The sequence below is a fragment of the Lissotriton vulgaris genome, chromosome 10 (genome assembly GCF_964263255.1).
Source record: "Lissotriton vulgaris chromosome 10, aLisVul1.2, whole genome shotgun sequence".
Classification (NCBI taxonomy): domain Eukaryota; kingdom Metazoa; phylum Chordata; class Amphibia; order Caudata; family Salamandridae; genus Lissotriton; species Lissotriton vulgaris.
The window spans coordinates 605,130,430-605,158,062 of NC_141698.1; the positions used below are offsets into that span (position 1 = coordinate 605,130,430).

A 27,633-nucleotide genomic window follows, 5' to 3' on the forward strand; every position below is an offset into this window, starting at 1 on the left:
TCTGCAAAGCTCTCCTCTAGATCTGGGGAATAGCTTAAGAATGCTACCTGCATTATATTCTCTAAGTTTATTTGGGCAAAATCTAATTTTTTATTACACGGTCAGAAGGGCTGGGGCAGCTGCTTCACTCTACACTCGCTCCTAGCCAGATGACCCCTCCCTTACAATAGGCTTTGCGAAAGAGACAGTTCTGCTCTCTGCTACTGTCTGCATTTTATCTCTTACAAGGCTGAAGCGTCATGCACGCCTGCCAACTTTCCTCTGCTCCTGTCTGAGGTGGGGAGGAAGCCTGCTCATTTGCAAGCCCCCCATACATCCAATTAAAGGAAGCTAGCTCCTTCTGCTGTGGCAAGGGGCTGTGATGGCCCCTCCCTTGCAGAGCTTCGCGGACCAAAATTGGTCCATTGCCAATCATAACAAGCAGAGACGTCTCTGCTCACTGCTGCCTTCTCCTCTAGCCAGCCCCTCCCTTCATCAAAAGCTGTCTGAGAGAGAAAGGCTGTGGAATGCCATGTTATCTCACCAAGGTCAAGACAAACTAGTCCGCATACAATATTCTTTTCCTAACTTGTAAATCCTTCCCAATTAAATGCTCACAGCCCAAAACTGTGGAACTTTCCGTTCTTAGATGGAATACACCAAAACAACCTACTCAGCAGCTCAAGTTTAAATACATGCACCTTTTCTTTTAAGGAAGACATGTCACACAGTTTAAAAACTCTTCTCTTGTCTCAGACAAAAACAGCGTTAACCTCTCCTGACCTCCAGCAAAACCCTGTCTTCTATGTCTAAATGCTCTGCACTTCTGTCTAGGTAATTCAGGCAAATTTAAACTATCATTTGTAAATAATTGGCAACATTAAAAAGTCACATACAAAGTCTCATGTTACTTCTGTAACAATATCTGGGACAGCATCAGTCAAAGAAGGTATATGTTTGTTTAATTTGTAACAGTCAACTGTCATGGGCAAAGAACTATCGCATTTGTGCACCAGCTACATAAAATCATTTTAACCATTAGTTATTGGGGTCACCAACCCTGCTTCTGTGAAATCCTACCAAACTGCTTTTCTGTCTATATAGGCCATTTAATAACCAATGCAATCTCTCATAAGCAAATCACATTTTCTCTCACGCTGTTCTGTCCAGTATCTTTTAGTGTGCAAAGGCACAGAGCCATGGGCATTTGACTTCTTTCTTCCCTAAAAGGGCCACATTGCTTTTGGGTAAAATCACAAAATATTTTTGAATCTTGGAACCAATCATACTTATTGTACACAGTTTGCTGTTGTTCACTCTCAAAATCATATGGTTGCATTTTTCTTTTAATGCAAAGTTTATCATGCACTGTTAGGTCTGATTTATCTCCACAACCGGTGATCGTTAATTCTAAAACACTGGTCTGCTTATCTTCCTGCACATTCCTTTCTGACTGAAAACTCTCTTCGGAAGAATTAATTAAAACAGCCTGTGCAATTGGCAACCTGACTAGATTTTCTGTAACATTTTTGACCTCTGAATCATACACATTTAATCCTGTTTGCAAAGGCATATCCTCACACAATTGTGGATGCATATTAAACAACACATTAAAAATAACCCCACTATCACTGTCTGAAACATCATCCCACCTTTCAGGGTTATATTCTGAGATCTTACATTCATGTTGCAGCTGAACACATTTTAAATGCACCTTTTACTGAACAATTTAGAGGGATCCAGCCCTTTCTGCCTAACGTAAAAAAGCTATTCACAAGCCCTTTAAATAAAACACATTTAAACACACAGCAATTCTCGTTCAACCGAACACAATTAGCTCACTCATGAGCCAGAACACCATATAGGCTACCCCCATGCAAATAAATCAACTGATATCTGAGAGTCTGCTTTCAATTGCTAAAAAAAAATCAATATTTTCCCCTTTTAAATGAACGTTCATATCCTGCCGACTACGCCAAATTGTAATGACCTACTTCTCTGTATGTTTTGGTGCTTCTGTCAGTCACCAGGCCATTACTTACCACATCCTTTCTCATGATCCAGAAAGACACCTCATTTCACAATACTTACCCAAGAAAGGAATAAACACTGACAACATATAAGAACATTGCCGAGGAGCTCGCAAATAACAACAAGTCACAACACCTCCCCATCCGAGAGGGTATGCAGCAAATCACAACACCTCCCCATCTGAGAGGGTACACAGCGCATGCTCCTCCTAGCAATGTATTGGATAGAATACTTAGAATTTAGACATACCTGCTAGGAGCCAATTTCCCTTCCGTATCAACAATTACCCATTAGAGAGGATTCAACAAGCAGCTGGCCAAGCGTTTTTCTATGACTTCGGCATCGAGAGAGCACATTCTTCCGATAAAGAACCGGTCCGCTCTGGTTCACTGCTGGTGAACAACACATGGAAACTAAAATATAACCTCTCACCTAAAGAGGCTCAGAAGATGGCTGCAGTTTAGAATATGGAGTTGCTCAAGCATAGGCCTTTACTACTTGGAAAACAGAATGATATTAGACCACATCCAAGCCAATAGGCTAAAGTCATAATTCACCTAACTCAAATAACACTATGCACTTAATTCCTCAGTATCCACTATGGAGCACATGTGTGCACCATCACCAACACGGCACCTCGACATCCCATACCTTCTATTCTTTGGCAAGATTATTCTACTGAAAAACAGCAAGAGTATAGAACAGAAGAGAAATAGGTATATGCAAGACCATCCTACATTAAGGCTAAGGTAACATAGCACACTAAAGTCTGTACACAATGGTGGTGACCGAGGGTCATCACAGAGCATCAGACCACTAAAGTGGCTGATTCACTACAGCAACGCGGATTTACTTTCAGCGCTTAATGATACGCCACAAACTCTTGCATAATTTAAGAACACCTTTTTCTATTTTGACCATCTTATATTAGGTTCACCTGGATTTGATAGCAAGAAAGGTGGTGATTTAACATTCTGCATAAAGTCAAGAAGAAAAATAAAATATATATATATGTATATATGCACAGCAAATCCTCAAACCTACACGCCGACAGCGTGGCAAAAGAAGGAAACAGACCCCACAACTTCAGGCAAGATGTTAAATTTATTAAAGACCTTTCAGGCGACGCGTTTCGAGTACCATGTAATCTTGTTCACACCTATATGTATATATATGTATTAATCAAGATAGATATAATAAGATAGGTATATAAGTAAATAAGTATTGTGAAATTATTATAATAATAGTATACTACTTGTAGTCAGAACGAGAGTATTGCTTATGAATTTTAACATGAAACAGCACGTAGATATAGTCTGTGTGTATCAGCAAGTTTTTTTTTTACAGTGATTGACACATGAATGTTGTAATAACGCGTTACATCAATGATAATTGAAAGAACTGAAGTGCACACAATGAACGGGAAAGCTGTGTATATCAGCGTGTAACTTGCAACATCAAACAACAGCTGAGATACACCAGATGATCAGAAAAGCTGTGCGTATCAGCGTGCAGCTAGAAAACTGAAGTGTATATGTTAATAAAATACAAATTAACAGTGTAGTTTACTTGTTAACCTAGAATAAACCCTTTTTTTAGAATCCGCTGTGCGCATCAGCGCAGAAAACTTCAAGCTGAACACAAGAATGAAATCTGCTGTGTGCATCAGCGCATTAAACTTCCAGTTGAACACAAGAATGAAAATTGGCTGTGCGCATCAGCACGTTAAATCTTAAATTGTAATTAAGTAGGAAGCAGTTTCAAGGGTTGATTAGCTGTGCGCATCAGTGCACCGAAGCTTCATGGTAACCAACCACTTCCAGGTAAAGGCTAGAAATGAAGATTGACTCTGCGAATCAGTACGTTAAAGCTGAATTTGTTAACAAACAAAATCAAACGTTGATTAGCTGTCCTCGTCACTGCACCAAAGCATCATGGTAACTAGGCAATGAGTCTCAACAAATCGTGTCAAGGTGTAAAGACACGTAATCACGCTGAACGTCGAATGACTTAGAAAGAAGTTGTATGAAGAAGTGCCGAATGCACTGCAGAACGATGAAAGGAATAAAACTTCTGTCCGATGCAGCATACGTCGGTAAGGCTCGAGCGCTAGTATTTAAACAATGCCAAGTGAGATACCCAGTCTTTTTCTTGTTTAAAATTAACAATTCCCACAGTCAAAACGACGTTTCCAGGAGGTATTAGAAATCATAAACTTCAGCGCAGTTATGCCTCAATTAAACTAGTGAAATTGGAAATTCACAGAGACGAGGCAATGTGTGAAGAGTCTAGACAGGCTGAAAATCAGTAAAATAAGAGAACAGTACCTTGTAGTTTCAGCATAGTTGTGTTAGGACGTTATAAATCAGAAGATGAATTCCTACTCACTCGGGTTCTTGTATATCAGTTGAAAGAAGATGCTTGATTGTAGAGCATATCAATATCTCATCTTGAATCGTTTGAAAATCCTGCGATCGTCGCCAGTGTGAAAAAAGTACTTCTGAGTCGGTATTTTGATTGAAGTATCTTCTTTATTCAGGATACAGTACATATAACGTCCTACCCACAAGAAAGCCAGCAGCAACTGACCCGTGTGCTAGGCAACCAGGAAACATCCAGAACACATTCTTAGATTTCTAAGGAAGAAGGTTCTAAATAAGAATATGTACTTACAATTGAGACATGAACATTTAAAAGTATAACTAAGCATAACCTAAGCATTACTACATGTCTCCCACCTACAATTTACTCCATTTAAATGTTAGTCAATAAGGAAGATAAATTCCCCTGGGTTTTTTTTTTTACTACATCCCTCTTTTCTTTTTTAAAATGTTGGCAAGTACACTATAAGCAGTGCTTTAAACGAACAAGTACTCTCTGTTACTGAGTACCTGCATTTCTTTAATTTGAAAGGAAGTGTACCTGCACTTCTCTGTACTGCTGCATGACACCCAAGTATAGTATACAAACGTTTTCCATGCATTTTTATGCTTTGTTTAAAACGTTCACCAAGAATATTTCAAATTTTCAAATTGCGTCTGGAATGATGATGGGTTGTGTACAGTATTAACATAATGGCAGGTCAGGCAAGTCTGTGTGGCTGAAATCAGGATATTTGAGATCCAGGCAGTGAAGTGCAGATGTACCATATGTCGAAGAGGTTTTAGGTTATAGTTACAAGTCTGTTTCAGGCAAACTTTGTCTCTGCTTTTTTTTAATTCAGCAAACCAAGGCCTATAAAATTTGCTTTTTATCAAGGGCAGGTCTCCAGCTGGTCCTTAAGAAGCTACAAGTGGATCTCTGGCAACTTCTGAGATGCTCGCACAAGATAATTACCTGTGTACTGATTATGACAATAAGAAGCTGTAATACACAGTGTACCGCTTTCTGTGGGGCCTGTGCAGCTAAAAATGCCAGACCAAGTCACCGGCTTTCGTCTGAAAAAGTCTTTCTTTGTTACTTTTCTTTATCTTCTCTTTCACTTTCATTCTGTTGCTACTTCTTGGTTTCCTTCTTTTGCTACTTTAATTATTTTCCCCCTCTCTTCTGTCCATCTATGTTTTGTTAGTGACTCCTTTTTCCCTATGCTTTTCTACACTTTCCTTTCTCAATGTTTAGGTCTTGCCTAGGCAGCGCTTGTGCTGTCTCTTTGAGACATGCTGTATTCAGGATATGGGCATTAAGCTCTGCCCATGTTTTTAATTGCCTCCTTTAACTGTCTTTTCCAAATGCTTATGTTTCTTTGGTTGATCTCTTTTCTAGTCCCTCCTTATTACCGCCTTTTCTCCTGTTGTGCCCTCCCACAAGGACTGCTCCCATACATGTTTTGTGACTCAGGATCTGTTATTTGCCATTTATGCATTATTTTCTTTTTGAAGCACTCTTTCATACCGTGTTGGAGCTTCAATAATGGCAGCCGAGCAACTTTCTTATTGTGCGACTCATCCAAATCCTTTTTTTTTCATTGCATTTTTGTATGCAGCAAGGCACGCCAAACCTGACATTCATGGCGGCTGCGTGCCTTTCTTTTTTTTAATTCTCTTATCTCCGGGGTAGCATGGAGTGTTTAAACTTTAATAATGGCGGTGGCGCGACTTCCTTGTAGGGTGGCTCGTGCAAATCCTTTTTTTTTAATGCAGCACATATGCCTGCCGCATGACATTCTTATAGCGCACTCTGCCAAAATCCTTCTTTTTTTATTTATATTTTTTATGAAATGTGGCACACCAAGCTTGTTGTGTATTTTTCTTGGCACAGTGCTGATTTCTGAGGGTGCCTGTTCCGTCCTCCGTCTCCAAACATCCTTTCTATTTGCAGCTTTATCCCTCCCCCAACCCCCTCCCTAATCACTCGACTCATGTTGGCCACATAACACATACATGCTTACAAATAATAATGCAATGCCCATACCTCAAACTTACAGTAATGCCAGACCAATTGCACTGAAAATGCTTGTTGGTTATCGAATTAGGCCAAAGGTGTTCAGTTGCCAGTCTGGGTGTCTGCTGTTGATATTTGAACCAGATATTTCTGACCTGCAAGGTGAGGCTCCAGTATGAGTGAATGGACAGACTTTGGCTACTGATAGTGGACTCCTAAGCTGAACATGATTCAGCTTTCTATGCTGTAAAGGACTGATATCTCCCTCCCATTGCTGCCTGTACGCTTGGTTTATCCACTTCAGGCTGCCTGACTCCTCTACTTGTGTATAAGGTAAGATTGTACTGCTCCTGCCTGTGCTTAACTAGTTATGTACTGAATTCTTTCAGTACAGCTTCCGTTCACTAGCTGTTCCAGAGAATAAAGCAAACACTATGTAGAGTATTGTGTTGTTATTGTTATTGTGATTAGTGTAAGCACTTTGTCGCCTGATGGCTCATCAAAAAAAAAAATTCTAATTTATATATTTTTATAAAGTGTGGCATGCTAATGTTGTTTACATTTTTGTTGGCACAGCGCTGTTTCCTAAGGGCGCATGTTCCATCCTCCATTTCCCAACACCCATCTAATTTGCAGTTTAACCCATCTACCACAACCGCCATATCCGCATCACCTATGTCAGCCACGTAGCACGTAAATGCTTGTTTTTGAGTAGCTCACAAGATCAGAACAAAACAAGCATTTGCAATGCAACAGGTCTCACGTTACTGAAAGTTTGAACAATTGGTATTGTAAATAATAATCCAACGCCAATAGCTCAAACTTTCAGTAATGCGAGATATATTGCAATGCAAATGCTTGTTTTGTTTGTTCCCCTCGCTTTCTCTGCTTTTTTTGGTTGAGCATCAGCATGCATGCACTGTCTGCAAGCCCTGCAGTTATCTATAAAACAACTTTTTTCCCGCCTGCAACTTACCATACGCTGACTCCACTGTCAATCTTCCGCACTGCCTCCTGACTGGTTCCTGCAGCCAATACGTCACTTCCCTTGAAGACTGCAGAGCACCGGCCAAGTACAGTTACGTTACGCTTTGAAGGCATCTCTGTTGGTTGGACAAACTCTTTTCTTACTGCTGGCCTTCACTGTGCTACTAATCCAGCTCCTGTCTTGCGGTGCCCCCTACGTGCTGCAGTCCGTGCGGTGCCCTCCACCCCCCATTACCTCATGCCGCTGTTTTTAAAAAAAATGCTTCAATCGACATAGAGGCAGCTACGTGCTGCAGTCTGTGCTGTGATCTCTCCCACCATTACCTCATGTGTGATTGCGTTTGCCGTCCAGTACTTATATCTTGTAACTTCCTTTGGCTGTCCCTGCCGCTCATCAGTGCTGGTTTGTTTAAGGGCACTGGCCACACTTAACAATGGCGGCTGCCGCACGCACCCTCCTCCGGTCCGGGCGCCGTGCTTTAAGTTACAGCACAGCACCCGTTTTTACAATAACATGGGAGTACAATTAACAATAGTGGCCACTGCACACAGCCCCCTCCTTGTACGATTTAATATAAGTGCATTTTTATGGCGGCCGCCGCACACAGCCCCTTCCTGCCGCGATTTAATATAAGTGCATTATTATGGCAGCCGCTGCACACAGCCCCTTCCTGCCGTGCTTTAAGAGAAGTTCATTATTATTACATTTACAGCATTCATAGCACTGCAGGAGTGGAGGCGCGGGTAACGGGTTAACATTTTTGTAGATCGTGAGGGGGACTTGTTACTATTATCCCTCCCTGAAGCTCTCAACTCGCAGCCCAATGTACCCCTCTTGGCAGCAGGAAAGGTTCCTCAGTGCCTCAGCCAATGCTAAGGCAACAAGCACCTAGTGCGTCGCAACAGGAAAACACTCAACTCAGCCATATGCGTCTCTGGTCCCGCTTCGTTTACACTTCAGAATTAACTCATGGGGTAAGTGTTTTTTTCCCCTTCCATGCTGGGAACATGTTAATACTTTTTACAGGGAATTGGAACCTGCGCTTTTTAAAACCAGTAGTATATTTTGCTGTTTAACTACAATGGTAAATAAATACTGGGTACAGTTTTCATTTTCGTAAGTTCATGGTGAGTATAGGTTAATGCGTGTTAGTGAGATTGAATAGGCCGAACGCATAATGATATACATACCTCCCAACCAGTAAAGGTTGCTGTCGATTGCTCTTTGACTTTACAATAATGATTTTTGGTCCCTAAAAATTGATGCTTTTTAACTTTTATTTACAGTGCAAGTCAACAGGTAAAATGCAGCTATTTTTCCTGATGCAAAGGCTTCTAACTGGATATTAGAGTATATATAAGTTGTTAATTCAACCTGCAATAGTAGAAAGTGGACCAATAGATCAATTATCTGTTGGAAAAAACAATGCTTTTAATACCAGTCAGGAAGGGTTCAACTGAGAATGTTTTCTAACTCGAATAGCACTGTAATTGAAATATAGAAAGGCACGGGCGGATTTGAGGATTCCAATCATTTACCCTAATAGAACACTTGTACTGCCAGGACCGCTATGGAATCATAGGAATCTTTAAAGGGGAAAAAGGCAAGGAGCAAAGTGACATGGTAAAATGGTGATTTTGTGACTGCCGTGTGAAAACTTTAACATTGTTGGAATATTTGATGGCTGTTGCTGATGTTAATCTACCTTTGCATTGAGCAAGATTTGTAATTTCATTATCTGTGTGACTGGAGTTAGGGTTTAAACATGCTATGTTTTCACTGTATGAACTGTAAATAAGTTAACATTCATAAAGCATCTCCAACAAAAATACATGAAAGACCTATTGGCATTGTAAATGACAGTGCCTTTTTTATGTGTTTTGAAAACCTGCAAACAGCAGAGCGTAAACACGCACTTTGTACTTACAGGAGTTTCTTAAGACATAAATAAAAGGCATTGTCATTTACAATGCCAATAGCTCAAACACTCGCAAATGCGAGACCTATTGCATTGCAAATGCTTGTCCTTCTTTCACTGTAAAACTTCTCTTCTTTGCCTTGTTTCTTTTTTCATTCTTTCTTTTCCATTTCTTGTCTTTCTTTTGTTTTCTTTCCTTTCCTCCTTTCTTGTACTTCCCTCTTCCCCTCATTCATGTCCTCCTGCTTTCATTCTCACCTTACTCTCCTTCCCTGTTTTTCTCTTTATTTCACCATAGTTTTTTTCTTGCTCTACCTTTGTTTACGTTTCCTGCTCAACTTGTACTCTGCTTGCTCTCCTTTCTTTCCTTTGCTCAGTGTTTTTATATTTCCTTGTTTCAGTCATCTTTTTCTTTCTGTCTCTCAATTGTTTTTTTTTCCTTCCCTTCATTCTTCCTTTCGTTTATTTATCCCTCGCCTTTTCTCTCAGTCTCCTTCCTCTCATCCTTGTTCTCCCTCTACTTGCTTTTGATTTCTACCTCGCCTTCGTCGTACAATGTTTATTTCTGTATTTCATCCTTTGTTTAAAAAGTGCCTAGTTTCTTAAAGCAGTCTAATCATGCATTAATGTGTGTCATTACTGTCTGATTTACAGTGTGATGGTCACTGTCGAGATATGTTTACTTATAGAATACAATGAAGTTTGCATGTGCCTCACAAAATATATAATTGCTAATGATCCTTCGTGCCCTATCAGAACGAGCAGGGTCAGGTGTAGCTCTCGCAGTCTCGCTACAGAAAAGGTTGGCGACCCCTGAGCGTGAACAGTATTTCAATCAACTATGAAAACGAAAGAAGGACTATACGGCAGTGTACTCGAAACCATCCGGACAGAAAGATAAATGCAACGTCCATCTCCCGAATTAAACATTAAAGCCGAATTTCGTTGGATTCAGTCTGAAAAAAGGCTTCTAATTTTAATTCAGAAACGAACCGTTTTGTACTTTTCATACGAGCTATACAAATAATGAATTACGTCAAGAATAGTAATTTTTTCTTCTTCAACAAATAGTCAATAATTTAAATTCTCCTTTCTGTAGTTTAAATATCCGAATTATCTTTTATTAGTCAAATTTAGGCGGAAGATGGGAAATACATTTCTGCTCTACAATTGCCGTCTTTTTCTCCTGAATGAGGCTAGTGGCCTAGCTGTAGTTCCCTTTTTTCCCCTCATTGGCCCGTCTGTATTTGTTTAACCAATTCGTGGTAGCAAATATTCTACGGCTACGGAAGCCTCTCTGTGCCAAGATGCCTCCACCTCACCCTTTCGCGGTTGAACGAGCTCAGCTGCTTGGTAACGTCAGCGCTGCCAGCGTGGAAACGGGAGACAGCAGGCGGAAGTGCAAGCGGATAATTCAAGCAGTCGTAGCCACCGCAGGACTCTGTGGGACACCGAGATAACCCCACGCCCCTTGCAGCATGGAACCCTCCACGGACAAGGTGAGCGCGCACAGGGACCACGGGGGCAAGAAGATTGCGCGAGTGAAGACGAACTGTTTAGTGGGGGGAGAGAGACTGACAGTGACAGCTGATTTCTCTGTGAACTTTAGAGGCTGATTAATGGTGGCGTATCTAATTTTTAAAATTGCACCAACTCGCAAGCACGCTGTCACCTGAAAATATTTCAAAGATAGCTACTGGTAATTGTGTCCTGGAATGAAGACATGAATTAATGTTATGGTAACCATTTTGAGAAGTAGTTTACTTCAGATCAGTTAGCCGAAGGTGGCGTGCCCTTTGGGGTGGGTTAGGCGCGTACAAAGCATCTTAACATATCGCCACTGTCTTCCACAGGGAGTGAAAGCCGAGACTCCAGGAATACAGGATAAGGTTCCTGAAGGCAGTTGCTCCCAGTATGCAGGCTCATGTCCTGTGGGAGTGGTGTGCCAAGGGTTTGCAGGAACTTTGCATGAAGGAGGGGCGCAAAAGATTCATGGATAGTATTAGTCCCTAGGAGAGCGGGGGTAACAAGATAAGCAGCGAGTTGCGGGATGCAGAATTTCCGCCTTTAGAAGCAGAGCTTTCCATTATGTGAATCAATACATGTCTTCCTGAGGTTAATGAGGACTCCCAGTAGAGCGGCAGACCCTGATGCAGAGGTCTAGCCCGGGACCAGGGTTCAATTCCCCGCCTCGGTGGATCTTGGGCTCAAAAATTCCACGGACCTGATAATTCTCGCCTCGGTGCCTATTCCAATCATGGAGTCCCACTCTGCAACTCTGGGCAATAGCTTGCTTAATCTCCACAACGCTAAGGATGCCTGGCCTCCACCTTGGGGGTGCCCAGGAGTGGACGCCTCACAGGGAAAGCCAGGATGGGTTCCACAGCGGTATTCGTACAAGCGCCTTGAGACCCTTGCGGGTGAATAGTGCGCTATACAAGCATCAATTTTTTATGGTTGGGTGCAGAGACTTCCCTGATAAAGTTTCATTCACTGAGTGAGGATGAGGCTCGCAGAATTCAGTATCTAGCTGTACTGCGTAAAGGGATTCTCTGAATACAAGATTTGTCACTGATTTAAGCGAGGCAGAGGCTTTTAGGATTATTTACCTATTTTCTTGATAGCAGGTTTGCTGGGCTCGAGAATACAAGCTCTGTCTGGGAGGGGTCGAGGCAGTAGCACACAAGATACAACGACAGTATTGGAGGAAGGAGAATTAGGGATGATGCTGTCTAATGATGAAAGATCTTTCATTTGGGTGGGGCAAGAGCCAAGGTCTTCCTGTATCTCTCCTCTTACCGAGGCTTCTGCAATGTGGAATCTCTTTCGGGCTCCTAAGATCTGTCCTTGGGCTAAAGGAGAAGCGGTTTACCAGGGTACAAGTCCTGTTTTTGTTTGCATGAGTTATGGGTTTCAAAGCTACTCTCATCTTTACTTGCTGCAGGAGGCTCGCTAGATCTTCACCTAGTGCTTAGGGGGGCTAATTCAGTGTCTTTTAGGATTATGGAAGCCTTTGATTTGGGTTGAATAGATGACGAAATTCCAGCATACAGGATTTTTAGGTCGAGCCTGGGCAGTGCATGCGCTGCTCTGAGGCATGCTGTATTGAGGTAGGGACTTGAAGTTCCGCCCACTCTAATTTTTCATTGGCTTGTGTCATTGTACACTGTAAACTGTGGCTCTTCATTGGTCAAATGGCGTAGTAGTTCCTCCTTTGTAGACCCTGGTCTCGTTTTGTAACCTCCCTTGGTGACACCCCCTGTTATGTGGAAAACGAGCCCATAATCCTATCGATGCCCAGGCCGCTGGCGCAAACCGCCTCTTAGCTCCCATATTGATCAGTTACCAAAATAAAGAGACGGGCGCTGGAAGCAGGAATCAAGAACAGAGTTTATTTCTCATGAGGAGAGCATGTCATTTCGGACACGAAACACAGTGTCTTTCGGGAGGTGCTCTAACAAGTGAGCTGAGACTCTGGTTTTTATACTCTACAGAACACTTGATAACACAATCAGGAATGTATGACGCAAAAGAAAGACATCCCTATAATCCTCGTGGTGATCCTATAATCCTCGTGGTGATCCTACCCATATACATTCACAATGGGGACCCTTGACCTGCTGATAAGAGGGGAGGGCAATCACGCAGCTGAGTGTTTCGTAGGATGTGTACGCCTGATCATAGCCCAAGGGGTGGGGTGGCTAAGACCAATAGAGGATCCTTTGAAGAGGAGTGACTTCATACAATAAGGGCAGTAAATGGTATCTCCTGGCCCAGGCGATGGCCTCGGACATGTGTGGTCAGCCGGACTCGGGGGAAAGGGTCATCAAAGGAGTGGTATTCATGCCGCGTGGACAATCAGGCGCAGAGGGGAGACTTGTCAACAGAGGGGCATTCATGGAAGGGAAGGAGGTGTTGGTCAGGCGCGGCCGCGACTCTCAAGGGCAGGGTCTTGCAAAAGAAGGTTTATGACTTGCCTACGTGAGGAGAAGGGAGGGGTAGCCAGGGTGGACACAAGGACAGAGTCACACAGAGAGCGAGAGAGATCTTATGACCCGTACATGAGAGAGCGGGGGCAGTCAGGTGCAGCTGGGGGAGGGCTATGCCTGCTAAGGCGAAGGATGCTTCTTCAAGAGGGAATGGGGGGTTTGCGTGGGTCGAGCAAAAAGGGGCTGCCTTTCAGGGCAGGGTCGTGCACACGCAGAAGGGGAGCCGGTGATTCTAATCTTAGGCGGGCAAAAAGGGCCAGGGTGCCTAAAATGGCTGTCATGTATACATGGGTACAGGCCTTTGCTGGCAGTAGGATGTAGTTAAATGCTTTACGGTATTCAGGGTACGCGCAGGGAGAGGAGTGGGAAAAGGGAAATGAACGTTGCTTATGTACATCAATATTTCTATATTTCTACAGTTACGTGTATTGTTGCTCGGTAAGCTTTAATTACAGCCTCCTAGCACATTTAAGCTCTCTCCTAACGCTTTAAAAAAATGTATAGCATGCACTTACAATGCAATAGGGTTTGCATTTGCAAGAGTTTAAGCTGTTGGCATTGTAAATGACAATGCATTTTATTAAAACAACACATAAATAAAAGGCATAGTCCTTTACAATGCCATTAGCTCAAAGTCTCATAAATGCTAGACCTATTGCATTGCAAATGCTTGTTCTGAGACTTCTAGGAATTAGTGTTACTTTGTTGGACACAGTCTAATAACATACATGATATTCAGCACCAAAAAAAGTGGAGCTCTATGCAGTAATGTGAGCATGTGCAAGTACTACAGGAAGCGCCTCAAGAGCAGCCATTGACTCTTTGGCAGAGGAGAGAAACTGGCAGTTCAGTCCTCCAATTAATTCTCAACAGTGATTAACTGCAAACAGTCGTTCTCATTTTCAGAGCGCCTTCCCCAATCGTGTTTCTTCCAGAAACAGTTTAAAATGTTGAGATTGATTGAAAAATTTGTTCTGGGATGAATACATGAAATCATTTTGCTAATAGGCATTTTGTACTGTATTTTTCTTGAAATCAGTTTTCAGAAGTTGGTTGGTCGGTCTGTCTGGGATAGGGAAGAAGAAAGTTCTTGGATGGTGCACAGCCTCCTAGGATCTCTTTACAGAAAAGTGCAAGTATAGGCACCCAGTATACAGATCCCTCAGGGGCAAGGCAGACCCATCAAACTCACCTTGGAGTTACGGAGCTGCAGTATCTCTCTGGATAAAGAATCAGCCCCTGGCTAAATGGATGCTGTAAGAAAGTGAATTACTATTCAGAGTGGGTGGACGCCTTCCTTCAGGAATAAAAACCCTATTCCATCAGGGTAAACCCCAAATGTGATTAACCAGAGCTTAACCCCTGTTAGCTATGGCACACATCAGACCCGCTTAACTTGGGGAATGTGTAAAGAATAGATGCAGTACCAAAACAGTAATACATTTGAACCACCAAATAGAAAATATCCTAAGCAACATAAACAAGCATTTGCAATGCAATAGGTCTCGCAATATTAAAGTTTGAGCTATTGGCATTAATAAATAATGCAACACCAATAGCTCAAACTTTAATAATGCGAGACCAATTGCATTGCAAATGCTTGTTTTCTTTGTAACTTATGTGCGGTAGACCGTTCACATGGTGTTTTGCCATACCGTCCCACCTGCGGTGTCTGTGGGTTGGGGGTCCCCCACAAAGACTGCACCTCAGCGGTGGCTGTCGTGGCGGTGTTTGCTGGTTCCTCCTCTCTACTGGCCCTTTCTGCATTCATGTATTGTGTCCCTCAAAAGCAGCAGGCCCGGATGGGCTACCGGGTGACCTATATTTATACGATCCCAAGGTGTGGTTGGTTTTCATTGCTCCCCTCATAAATTTGATCCTTGGTGGCCACCCTGTGCCCGACTCGTGGAAAGGTGCAGAAGTGGTTACCATATTTAAAAAAGGTGACAGGGAGGACCCTGCCAACTACAGGCCGATTAGTTTAATCGATGCCATGCAGAAAGTAGTTGGCAGGGTTATTGTAAATCGGATGGATAGATGGTTGGCGGAGGAGAATATACTTTCCCACTTCCAAGCAGGTTTTCGTAAAAATTTGGGCACTATGGATCAAGTATTTAGGTTTTGGGCAATTTACTGGAAGACAGTAACCGTTATGAAGGGGAACCTTTACCTGGCCTTTATAGACCTTAAAAGTGCCTTTGATCTAGTACCCCGAGCTAAACTCTGGAGGGTGCTTCAGGATATGGGGTTCCCACGCTATCTTCTGGAATTGATAGTCAAACTCCATGAGGATAGCTATGCCAGGATTAGATGGGGGACCCAGGGCCAATTAACAGGGAGGGTGCCTGTGAACAGGGGGGTGCGCCAGGGCTGTGTGATGGCCCCAACACTGTTCTCCCTCTTTGTCAATGGGGTGGTGGACCATTTGAGGGAGGACAATGCTGATGCCCCGGTCCTGGCAGGGGAGAAAACACCAACACTCCTCTTCTCAGATAACACCCTCCTGTTGGCCAAAACCCCATCTGCTTTCTAAAAGTTACTGGACAGATTTAGTCTGTTCTGTCACAAACGTGGATTGACTATCAATACTAATAAAACAAAATTGATGGTGTTACCCCCTACCAAGAAGGCAAAAATATTAATATCTTCCTTAATGGGTCATCTCTTGAGGTGGTAGAGGAGTTTGACTACCTGGGAATAAGAATAAACAGCAAAATGAGGTGGGACTCCCACGTGGCCAAGATGCTTTTAAATCTCAAGAGAGTCTCAGGTGCTATCTTAAGGAGCCAGCGACTGTCAGTCAGCAGGCCTATTGCCCCGGCTCTTGCAGTGTATGAGGGAAGAGCGCTGCCCTCTGCAACATATGGTGCCGAACTTTGGGATGGTGAAAATGTTCAAGATTTAGTCAGAGCGGAGAACAAATTTATAAGAGATTTAGTATCCCTCCCTACCTCAACCCCGCTGAAATCCCTTTTCTCGGACATGGGCAAACGCTCTATTTTAGATATAGTTCATCTTCGCCCCTTGTTGTTTTGGGTGCGCCTAAGGAGGACCCCGGAGCTAGCAAACTATGCTTTGGTGTTGGATGAACTAATCACCTTTAACAGTGCGAGTAAAATACAGTGGGTAAATAAACTAAGGCAACTGGTTACGAAGTTGGGTTTGACAGAATTCTGGACTACTCAGTCCCCTCCCCCAAAGCAAGTAGTCAAGAAAATTTACTGGGAATGGGTAGACGCAGAAGAACGGAGGAATCCGAATTGGGGGCCCCCTAACCATGCAGTTCCTGAACATAAGCTAACCAGGAAGCTGGAACCGTTTCTAGACCTCATCAGAATATCAAGAGATAGATCACTTTTCTTAAAGATGAGGTATGGGATTTTACCCCTTAATAAATTTACGGAACGCTGGAAAGGTTCAAGGGTCCTAAACGGCACATGTCCATGCTGTCCCTGTAAATCAGAATCTTTACCACACTTTCTGTTTGGTTGTAAAACTTATAAAAGGGCAAGACTGAGGTGGTTGAAACCAGTCTGTATGGAGCTGGGGGTTAGAGATTTCCGGGTTGCCCTCTGTATCTTTACAACATCCTCCCTTATTGTCTGCGAAGTGGCAAAATATTTGTCAAGTGCTTGGCTCACTCAAATTAGGTTTTTAAATGCTAATAAAGTGTAGCATATATATATATATATATTGCTAGTAATTTATATATGCTTCTCATTATCACTGCACTTTAAATTCTGCCTTTAAACAGCTTTTTATTGTAAATATTGTTTTATTCTTCTACTATATGAAAATGTATATTTTTAACCAAATTGTTTTTATATGAATGTATGTACTTTTATGATATGTCAATATCGAATAAAGTAAAGTATTATTAGGTATTGTGTCCTCGGTGGGAAGGCCGAGGTGTCTGGGATCCCCGGCGCTGTCTGCAAGTTCCCATCCTCTGTGTGAGACAGGGTTTCTTCGAAAGCAGAGGGGGCCGGTAACTCAGCGCATTTTAGGGAGTATCACATTGCCAGAAAGAGGGGAGTGGGTGATGTGCTCAGTGCAGAGGGTTTGTTAGGCTCAAGGTTTTCAGTTTCCTGATTTTGTAGGCGGCTGAGAGTTATAAATGCAGGTAGAGCGCATCCCAGATGTTCTGTGGGACTGAGATTCTGTGAACTTGGTAACCCGTGGAAAGTCGCAGATGGTGTTGAAGTGCGTGTGGTGACTGGTTGGTATGGGTGCCCAGCATGTGGGTTCCATGGCCACTGGGTGCAGTTTGTCCTTGGACTGTGAACGCTCGATACCGGAGGCGCCCCCGCCTGACACAGGCCTGGCTCACTTGTCTGGAGTACAAAGCTCCCGGTGCGCGTGCGTTGACAAGACGTCCTGGTGCGCAAACGTAGAAAATGTGCCCTGTGACGTGCAGGCCTTTATTATTTCCCCTCTCTCAGGTGTACATTGTCTTCACTCTGTGATGTACATAGAAGTGCATTGCTTTTACCCTATGACGTAAAGAGGTGTACATTACTTTCGGTTTGTAGGCCTAAGGGGTCTTACATTATGTGGCTAGAAATGTATTTAAGCTTACCTCTTCGAACTTCCAAGGAAGGTGAGGTGGAGCGGTTCTGACTGAGCCTGACCATTGTGAAATGAATATAGATGTATTTTGTTGGGGGTGGGTTTAGAGTGTGAGTGTGGCATTGAGGTCTGCGGGCAGTATTTTTATTGTTTATAGATTAAAGAAGTCCAAGGAGGGCGGCGTTCCAGTCAGGGCTTAGGTCTATGCTTTAGCTGTGACGTAGATGGGTACATTGCTTTCACTCTGATAAGAGGAGCCCCCCACTTTCACTCTGTGACCCCATGGCTGCATTGCTTTCAGTCTGTGACTATAAGGGTATGCTTTTTCTCTCTATGTGCTAGACAGGTGCATTGGATTCATGACGTTTGAGGTGGGCATAACTCATGCCATAATTTACAGTAGTATAATTATACAAAATTGCATGAGATTTCGCAGAATTGCACAAGGCCTGTAACCCTGCATTTAGCTCTATTTTCTTAGTGAAAAATGCACCCTTGCGCCTAAAATGAACCTGAGTATGCATTTTTGCGCCATGAAAATGGCTCTAAATACAACAGAACAGGATCAGCGGCTCGCACTCCGTTCCTGTGCTCATGGGTAGGCATTTGTGTCACAAATTACTCTCATTTATGCAAATGTGTCTAATCAAGTAATTTTGTGTAATATCTTGTCACAACAGCATTACAAAATTACCAAAATGACTCTGATTTGTTCCGGAGTAATTCTTATTTCAGCCAGGTCGGATGGCGTTAACTATGAAATAGCCATTCACATTTCTTCACTTTGTGAGGTAGTGATGTACATTCATTTCAATCTATTACTTAGAGAGATGCATTACTTTTACTCTGTGACGTAGAGCGGTGGTTCCTACCTTTTTGACTTCTGTGCATCCCCACATAATCCTTCCTGGAACCCTAGGGACGCCCACTGATTCAATATTAGAATCTAGGGACCCCCATTCACTCATTTCTGGAAGGTAGGTCCTCTGACGTAAGCATTTTCGATAAGCTGAACTGCAAAATAACTAACAAAAAGTCTTCTTTGGCTATAGATTTAATGGTGCATCTGGCTGTCAGTTGTAATCCTAAATGGTGCTTTAGAACCAACATTTCCACAATACTCATGGCTTGCGTGCAACAGCTGGTGATCGGTGCTCAAAGGCTTGCCACTGCTTGGTACAGCCCAATGCTGTAAGGAGTGGGACGAGGAACCGGTACTAAGTAGAGATTCTGTGATTACATTTCAGTAATCCTCAGTACATTGAGTCCTTCTTATCTGAGTCCTATGTTCCTTTTCTCTGGGGAATCTGTTATTGGCCATATAAGGACTACATTGTGTATTAGGACCGTGACTTTCAAACAAGCGATCAGGTATTTATTCCGTCATTCCAAGTGAATAATACTGTGCATTAAATTTCAAAAGCTAACCAGGTGCACTTCTATGGGATATAACTGGTCCTCAAGGAGTAATGATGGTGCCCATAAGCATCTGGGTAATGAAGAGTACAGGAGCGTACGGACAGCATTCCTAGTATTTGCAGAAATGCAGTGTGAACTTTTTAAATACTCAGACTAATAGTATATTTAATTAGTATTTATTTCACACAGTGCAGCCAGCAATTGTTCCAAGGCCCTACAACACTTTGAATCACCATTCTTAGGAAATTGGCACTGTGTCTTTCTCTAACATCGTGTTTGTTGAAAGCATTGCACACCTGGGTATTCAAAGCAAGGGTCGGACTGACCTATGAGGCAATCGGGCAGTGACTGTTAAGCTAGTCTGACAGGTCAGAGTGTGAGCTGGGTTTTTGGCTGTTTGTGGCTTCATTTATGGTCTGCTGGGCTCCTTTTTACAAAGCTGCTCCAATTTGCAAACATGGGGCACTTCTTTTTAGTTTTCCAATTCACTAATGTGGGGCGCTTTCATGTTGGTGCCAGGGCCTATTTTCTTCCCCAGGCAGACACTGTTCATACCCATTAAAAGCAGCTTTGGGATACACCCAGCAATAAGAGTTTGAATATTTGTATTTAAAGAGCACAGCTGGTACTTAATTCTGCTGCTGTCCTGTATCTGATAGTGATGTGGTGGCTGCCTTCCTATTAGATTCTTGTGTGGGGATGTGTTGTGCATGCCTGATTGGAAGGTTTTATTGGATTGAGGTAGAAGTGTCTCTGTCATGAAGTATGAGGAATTACTGTTCTGTAATCTTACATTTTATTGGACCTCTTGTTAAGCCCTCCCTTCTGGCCCTTTGTTTCCCCCTTTTGCTTTTGTTCTGCGTTTATCCTTCTCTTTCATTTGTTGTAACGGTGACAATAAAAGTAACCACTACAAAAAGCCTACAAAGCTGGATGGGGCACATAATTACATCCTAGGGACGGATAATTTGCTGGATTTCCTGAGAAACTGCTCAGTGACGCCGTCATTTATGGAACAGTTATGTGAGGAGCAGTGGTAATTACATTATCAGCTGTGAAACTACACCACTAGCGCACTATTAACCAGCTTCTAAGCTGGTATGATCCTGGGCAAGGCGCTTCCACTCTTTGTCCTGCAAAAATACAGCAACTAGAAATTACATAAAGTTTGGCATTGAACGTTTTAGACACTCACTGGAAGCAGGTGCGTTTAACCTTTGGTGAAAAAGATAAAACTAGGAACATCAAATTGCTGAGCTATGTTTGTGAGTTCTGTTTACAGTACCTGAGATCCTGTACTGTTTTATTTCAGCCATGCTCGTGTGGCGCTGCCAGTCAGCCTTCACTGTGCTATTTAGTGCGTCCTCTAAAATGCAGCCTGCGTTAGTGGCTGTCCTAGACCAGAATCGCATATACTAAACGCCAGCCTCTGTGCTGGACCTGGGAGGCCTTACACATCTAGTCACAACAGCTGAGACCGGAGTGTGCACTCCTAACCAAGCGGCGGGAGCAGCAGAACGGGGAGCCGGGAGTGCGTGCACATGTCATCACGACCCCGCCGCCCGCTGGCTGCCTGGGCCGAGGGTGGGGGCCTGCAGTAGCCATGGACAGAAAGAGCGCAACCGCAGCCCCTTCACGGGATTGCAAAGGCCCAGGCTGCGTTTCTAGCCAGACGGTGAGCACTTGCCAAGTCCCGTGAGCAAAGCAGGCTCGTTCCATGACCACAGTGCTGGTCCGAGCCCCAGCCTCGTCCTGAGAAAGACTGGGCACGAGAACACTCCACTCACTGCCCAGGCAAAACCACTTTTAGAACAACGGATTGGCGATTGGGGATAACGGCACGTGCTCATTTTTCCATCACGCGCTGCGAGGCTGCGTTGCATTGTTAAAGATGCCAATACTAGATGTAGACACATGGAAGTTAATTTCGCCAAATCAACTCAACAATGGATACGCTCCATGGACAGCACATTACTGAACTATCAAAGTGCACAACGTAGACAACGCAGGTCTCCACATTTCCGGGGACAGCTACTGACTCTTTTCCAGCATTACTGTTGGGCCTGCCCTCAATAACATCTGTAACCTCAAAACAGTGGTTGGCTCGTACAAAAACTACAGGCTCATCAAAAGCCATCAAAGCAGGCGCGCAGTTCGTACTCTTTTACCGTGAGATTTACCCAACAGAAAACACACTTCATAACCACACTAGCGTGAATTCCTGTTGATCAATGGCATAGGTATGCAGCTACCACGTAAATAAATGGATTCAAAAAGCTCGCGAGTGGTGTGCGCGCGCGCCACAGCGAGCTGTGTGGTTTCACTTATCGTGCCCGTGTCTGGGCATGATAATTGAAACCAGGTGACGGCCTATTGGTGTCTATTACTATTACGCGCACCAAGCGCGTATTAGACACCAATAGGCCGTGGGCGGAGCAAGGCGCCCGCCTTTGGCCAATAGTCTGCAGTTGTTCATTAAAAGACCCACGCTAAGGCCAATGAGGTAGCTGAAAAGGAGACGCACACACACAAGTGTGTGCGATTTCTAGGTCAGCTTGATTTCCCCGTTTTTTCACCTACTAAAGGTCTCGCGACCTGCGCGTGCAGTGCTGCGCAGTGCAACGCAAGTCGCAAGACCTAAAAATGGAGTACATTTTAAGAAGCAAAACAACAAAATACAGTCAGGGGAACCACAGTTATGAGTATTTAAGGATTTTTGTGAAAATTGTGCCAAGAAGCTCTAGGTGCCAATGATAGTCCATGGTCGTTGTATACCGGGACTTCGGTAAAATTTGATACAGTCGCTCATGTATCATAAGGTCAGCAACACCAACCAGGATGACCTGTTCCTGGATTTGTTGCCTTCGGATTTTGTCTGCAAAATGGAAGTCAGAATCTGTCAGTGGTGATAGTCAGCAGGCTATATCCAGGAAGGACTTACTTAAGTCAGATAAACGTTGAGAGAGGTCCAGTTAAAGCCATTGATATGAATGGGGAAAGCGCAGAGTGGGAAAAGCCAGATTTTGCTCCCAGGGCCTCTGTCAAGTTGGCCTGATACTTTTTACATTTCTATCTTTAGACACCCTTGTCTGGTCAAGCTTTCTACCTTGGGTCTTAGCCTCGAAAATTGAGCTTTTCTCCAGTGGTACAAGGTAGCAGGCTGTATCCAAAGAAGGCTCCACGGCGTCAGATGCCTCCTTGTTGTGTGCCCGCTGCAGCAGCTTTGCTGCTGCAGAGACTCTGAGTGGTCCAAACCCGTTTCTTCAGTCCGGCAAGGTCACGTCTCCACCGGATTATCTTTGCAGGTAAGTCCCAGTCCTCTTGCGGCATGAAATCAAAATATGTTTAAGCTCCAAACATTTGCAGTACTAAACCACCTTTTCATCAGATCTTAACACGAGACTTACAGGCTTCAGTGAGGCTCTTAGGATTTCAGAGATTTGTACAGGAAAGGCCTTGTGCACTGTTCAGTGCAGACCCACTTGTGACTGGGCAACTAATTATCCAGAAAAAAGTGGTTCTTCAGCTTGTTATATTGCTGTAACTACACAGGAACTCGGCACACTGACCCTTGGAGTCCATGCCCTTGTCCTGGGTAAAGGAAAGAGCAGTTACAGTTCTTCAGAGCTCCTCACAAGTAACAGAGAGTAGATTTTAGTCTTTTTTCTGAACTTATGCAGGTCCAGGAAGGGCTCTGAGTAGGGTGCCTTGAGGTGCCATATTGATGGTTGGCACAGGTGGTGGATGAGGGTAACTATTGGATTCTCCCTAACCAACGGGGTAAAAGTTCCCTGGGGTATCCCTACACATTTTGCCTGCAGTTCCTGCTTTTCTTATCCCTCAGTGCACTTTACTTCTAAAATCCAAGATGAGTAAACCCTTTCTTCCTTTTTCTGGAGCCTGTTTATCCGCACACAAGTGTGTCCAGGAAAATTAGTAGCCCCCTCCTTTGTCGTCACTCATAACTAGTTCACTCACCCTGGGCTTGGAACTAGTCTGTCTTGCAGAACAAAGATTTGTCTTATCCATATCTCACCTTACGTTTACTTACGAGAGAGTAGGCCCTTTACAATTTAATGCAGGTCAGTGGTCCTCCTAACTGGTCTTCCTGCATGGGGGAAAAATTGCCTCCCCATACCCAAGATATTATTTCTGTTCTGAGAGCAGTTTCACACCCCACTAAGGCCAAGCAATGGCAGACCAGCTTGTTTTAGGCAATTGGTAATTAGCCAAATGGAGGTTCAAGCAAGTAAAAGGTAACTTTCTAAAAGTTACTTTCCACAAATATCTATTAAAATTCAAATGTTACCATTAAATTATATTTACAAATGTTATATCTAATTTTGACATTTGTAGCTGTTTCTTGTCAAAAGTTCAGGATTCATGTTTATAAATTGTACTTGAAATTTTCAAGGATTCATGTACAGTCCTGCCAATGAAAATAGCTTTGGGGGGTCTAACACAGGAGGTACATGCTAACTTTAACTCAGCATATGTTCTACTTTTAAATATCGGGCACCCTTCCTTGTGTCGAACAAGATTAACTTAGGGTGCCTTATTAATGTTTAAAGGCAGGGTTTCCTGTCTGTCAAAAAGTGTTATTTTGACAGGTTTGACAACTGGTTTTGAGACTGCTGCAATCAAGCTACACGGTAGGCCTAAAACCATGTTTTACAGGCCCACTGTGTGGATGGCATTATTGGTGCTGAATTCAACATTGGGCATTTAACTTCCAGGCCCTGGTTACATTTTCTACACCATATACTAGGGACAAGTATGTGAGTAAAATATGTCAACGAGGGATAGGCCAATAGTTAAATGCTATTTAATCAGACCCTTTCAGCTTTTAGCGATTTTTGTGAATTGCTAACTAGGCACAAAAGTGCTAATGACCCCCAATGCCTATAATTTCCACTTAAACTGTGGTATCGGGTTCTCCAGGCCTACATACTCCGCAGAATACCCTCTACACCATAAGAACTGTTGGCACGGAAACTAGAAAACGTAAAAGACAAGTTTATTAAGACCCCATGGGGTGGTGGTACATTCCTACAGCACCCTTCGGCAATGCAAGAAGTATCACACCGAACATCGGTGTAAGTCCTTCTTTTATACAGTTTTACAGACATTAAAAAATAGGCGGTACATGGTTACAGAGTTTTAGGTACATATATGGTCATTTTTGGAACACAGCCAGCTCATGGGAGGGGTTACAACACCACTGGTCAGTTTGGCGGAACATTCCTAAGTGATGACTGGTCAATCAGAACTGCGCATGTGCGGGCTTGACCATTACTAAAAATAGCCTGTTGCTGGGCAAACTCGAGTGGTCAGTGTTACAGAGGACGGACAAAAGGACATGCTGACCACGAGGCGACACATTCGCTAAAATGGCCGCCGTAACATACAAAATGGCGTTTAACAACTATGGTCAAGATAAGGAAAATAATGTGTAGCAAAGCTTAACGCTAACCCAGTCATTGTCAAATTACGACAAAACTACCATAATAAAAGAAACTGTCTCCCTTGTGTTTGTTTTCTTTTTGTGAAAATGCTGCTTGTCTTTTGGTTCTGCACATTTTCAAGAAAAATAAATCAAATACACTAGTAATGGAAAAAAACGCATCAGACGTGAAGGTTAATTATTGTTTTCTTCGGCTGTGCACAGTAGTGTCTGTTCACCCTGCTGTGACCTATCCTCCTGGCAGAGGGGTGACAACTGTCACCAGAAGTGCCAGCTTTATCACATAAAAATAATGTATATTTGTTCCTAGTGAGGATTCTTGAAGGCCCCGGCCTGAAAAATAAATAGAACTTTATTAGGAAACTATATTTAAGTATAGACACCAGAGTTTCAAGTTCTGTAGTGTCCTATTAAATGTATAAATTGTTGCCTACAGACTCAAAATGTCGGTCATGGCAGAACATCTGGTAATCCTCCCACAAAGGACAGTCACTCACTATAATCGTGCTAGGCTTCATCATCAGGCAGCTTCTCGGCCCCTAAAACCTAGGATGGGCTCAACTATGTTCCAGAGAGTGATTTTAGGATTGTCTGCCAAGTCTTCTAGAAAAAAAAAAATACCCCCTAACACCGAGATATCACCCTTTAAAAGTGGGTGTTTTCAGTAGGGATCAACATCCTGTATCTAGGGTGATGCTAGCAGTGTTATGGCCCTACACCCTTATAGCTGTGCAGCGTGGCTGAAAGGAAAATAAAAAATGCTACAATGCTGTTGGCACTAGCCTCGTCATAGCTCTCCCATGATAAATGATATATCCCTTTGACAGAGAGCACAGTAGCCGTCTGTAGTAAGACACATACCTAGAAGCAAAACACACAACCTGATAGAGGTGAATTCCTGGAACTTGTACAACTTGTACATTGATCATTGGAGGCTGGACTCCGATGCAAGTGATGATGTGCTTGCAGCATTTAATTTTTATTTTTATTTTTTTATTTAATGCGATTTTTATATAGCGCAAACTTTACCCGAAGGTGTCAGAGCGCTTTACATAAGAACCAGTTGCAAAACATAAGGACTAAGGATTACATGTGTTACATAAAAGATACATACAGAAAAAATTGCAAATGTACAGGATGTAGAGTCACACAAGGAAGAGATACAAACATAAAGAAGAGATACGAATGGAAATACTGAGTCACACAGGAATGGTAGAGACTACAAAGATCTAATGCATATGCTAGTGAACGGTGTTATCTCTATATACATAGGCAAGGGATATTAATGGATATACTCTAAGAGTCACATAGGAATGGTAGGGAGTACAAAGGTCTACTGCATATACTAGTGATTAGAGTTATCTCTATATACAGAAAAGCAGAGTTCCATTAAGTGGGGTCGGAGGGGGGATGCAGTCACAGCACCAAGGGAGGGTGGGAGGGATACAAGGGTATGGCGAAAAGGCAGATCGGAAAAGGGAAGAAACATTTGAGGATCGTCAAGGGGAACGGGGAATGGACTAGATGGGGGGTCAGAGTCTAGAAAAGCGGCCGAGATCAGCAGCAAAATGGCAGCCAGGACAAAAGAAAAAGTTAAGAAGTACAGGAGAGTCCATGGCCTAATTTCTTTCATTCGAATGTGGCTGCAGTTGGTCTTTTTGCGCACCCTGAATTTGGCTGTAAGACTGTCTCATGACCCTCAATCTATGTAAACCATGACATTTGCTTTTACTAAATACAAACTGGTGTTTTCTGTCTCACTCGTGTTGTGAATTTGTGATTCAATTAAATACTGAAAATAAGTAGAATAAACAAGGCAGGTTACTGTGACACCGTCCAGAGACCAGGGCTGTACATAGTACCCGTCAGAGTGAGAGACAGTGAGTCCATGTATGTAGAAACTCATGGGAGAGAAGCAGAGGCTCTGTGGAATCAGCCAGGTGTCCCAGACACACCCGGAGATCCCAGAAGCCTCAAACACCTTTCTGTATGCTGATTATTTTGGTGCAGGGTTATTTATTCCTTATTTTGTGCCCAGTTCTTACATCCAGAAAACCGAAACATAACTTTATACCATATGTAGTGTTGAATGTTTTAGACATTTATGTAAAGGTTTTTGAACTGTAACACAATACAGTATATTGTAATATCTCTTACTGTCTCTAATAAGGAATCTGATACACATTTTTATCAGTATTGAAGTCACTTGAATTGTGTTACAGATTTGTGAATTAGCTTCTGTATGTAGTTGGTGTTTTGTATTTGAAGATGTTTGCATTACCCTAATTCTGGTATAAGATGCATCTGTTTGTTTAATCTTGTGTTTGTATTTATTCTTATGTTGCAATGTATTTAGTAACTGGAGCCTCATAGTTGTCAAGGTACATAGTTATTTCCTGTAATGTGTGATTAGGAAAGAGTCAGTTGCAAGTTGAGATTGAGCTGGGAGGCGACTTCTCACCCTTGTGGATAGGAGCCTTTCTACAAGAAAATGGTGATATGGTGGCATTGTTACATGTGCCTGAGTGTAACTGAGATGGGCTCAGGGAAGTGGTGGTTGGTGAAGTTGCTAGGTATAGACAGAAGGATAGGTAGAAGTTTGTTGTCCCCCACTGTTAATTATTTTAACAATATATTACCTATCTCAGGCTACCGTGGTCCGTTTGATCCTCCAGTAGTGGCGAGGAGGAGTAGCAACGGTTGCTCTTCTTCTCCTCACCTGAAGTGCACAGGTATAATTTAAGTCTGTGTCATACTCCGACTCATGACAGATGGTGCTGAACCAGGGTATTCTTTTTGACTTCAATCCCCATTAGAACATTGGAATGTTGGGAGCTCCATTGAAAACAATGGAGTAGCTCCAGGCTTATAATGGCTGGTATATGCCCGGAGCTCC

At 43.0% G+C, this 27,633-nt stretch overlaps 1 protein-coding gene across 1 annotated transcript in view; it reads left to right on the plus strand.

Moving 5' to 3' along the window:
- Positions 1–10,624: 10,624 nt before the first annotated feature.
- Positions 10,625–27,633, plus strand: part of PDXDC1 (pyridoxal dependent decarboxylase domain containing 1) — a 435,979-nt gene continuing 418,970 nt past the window's right edge. Inside the window, exon 1 of the mRNA XM_086941443.1 lies at positions 10,625–10,795. Coding sequence (XP_086797569.1) covers positions 10,775–10,795 — 21 coding nt within the window. The 5' untranslated portion in view covers positions 10,625–10,774. The remainder of the gene's footprint in view (positions 10,796–27,633) is intronic.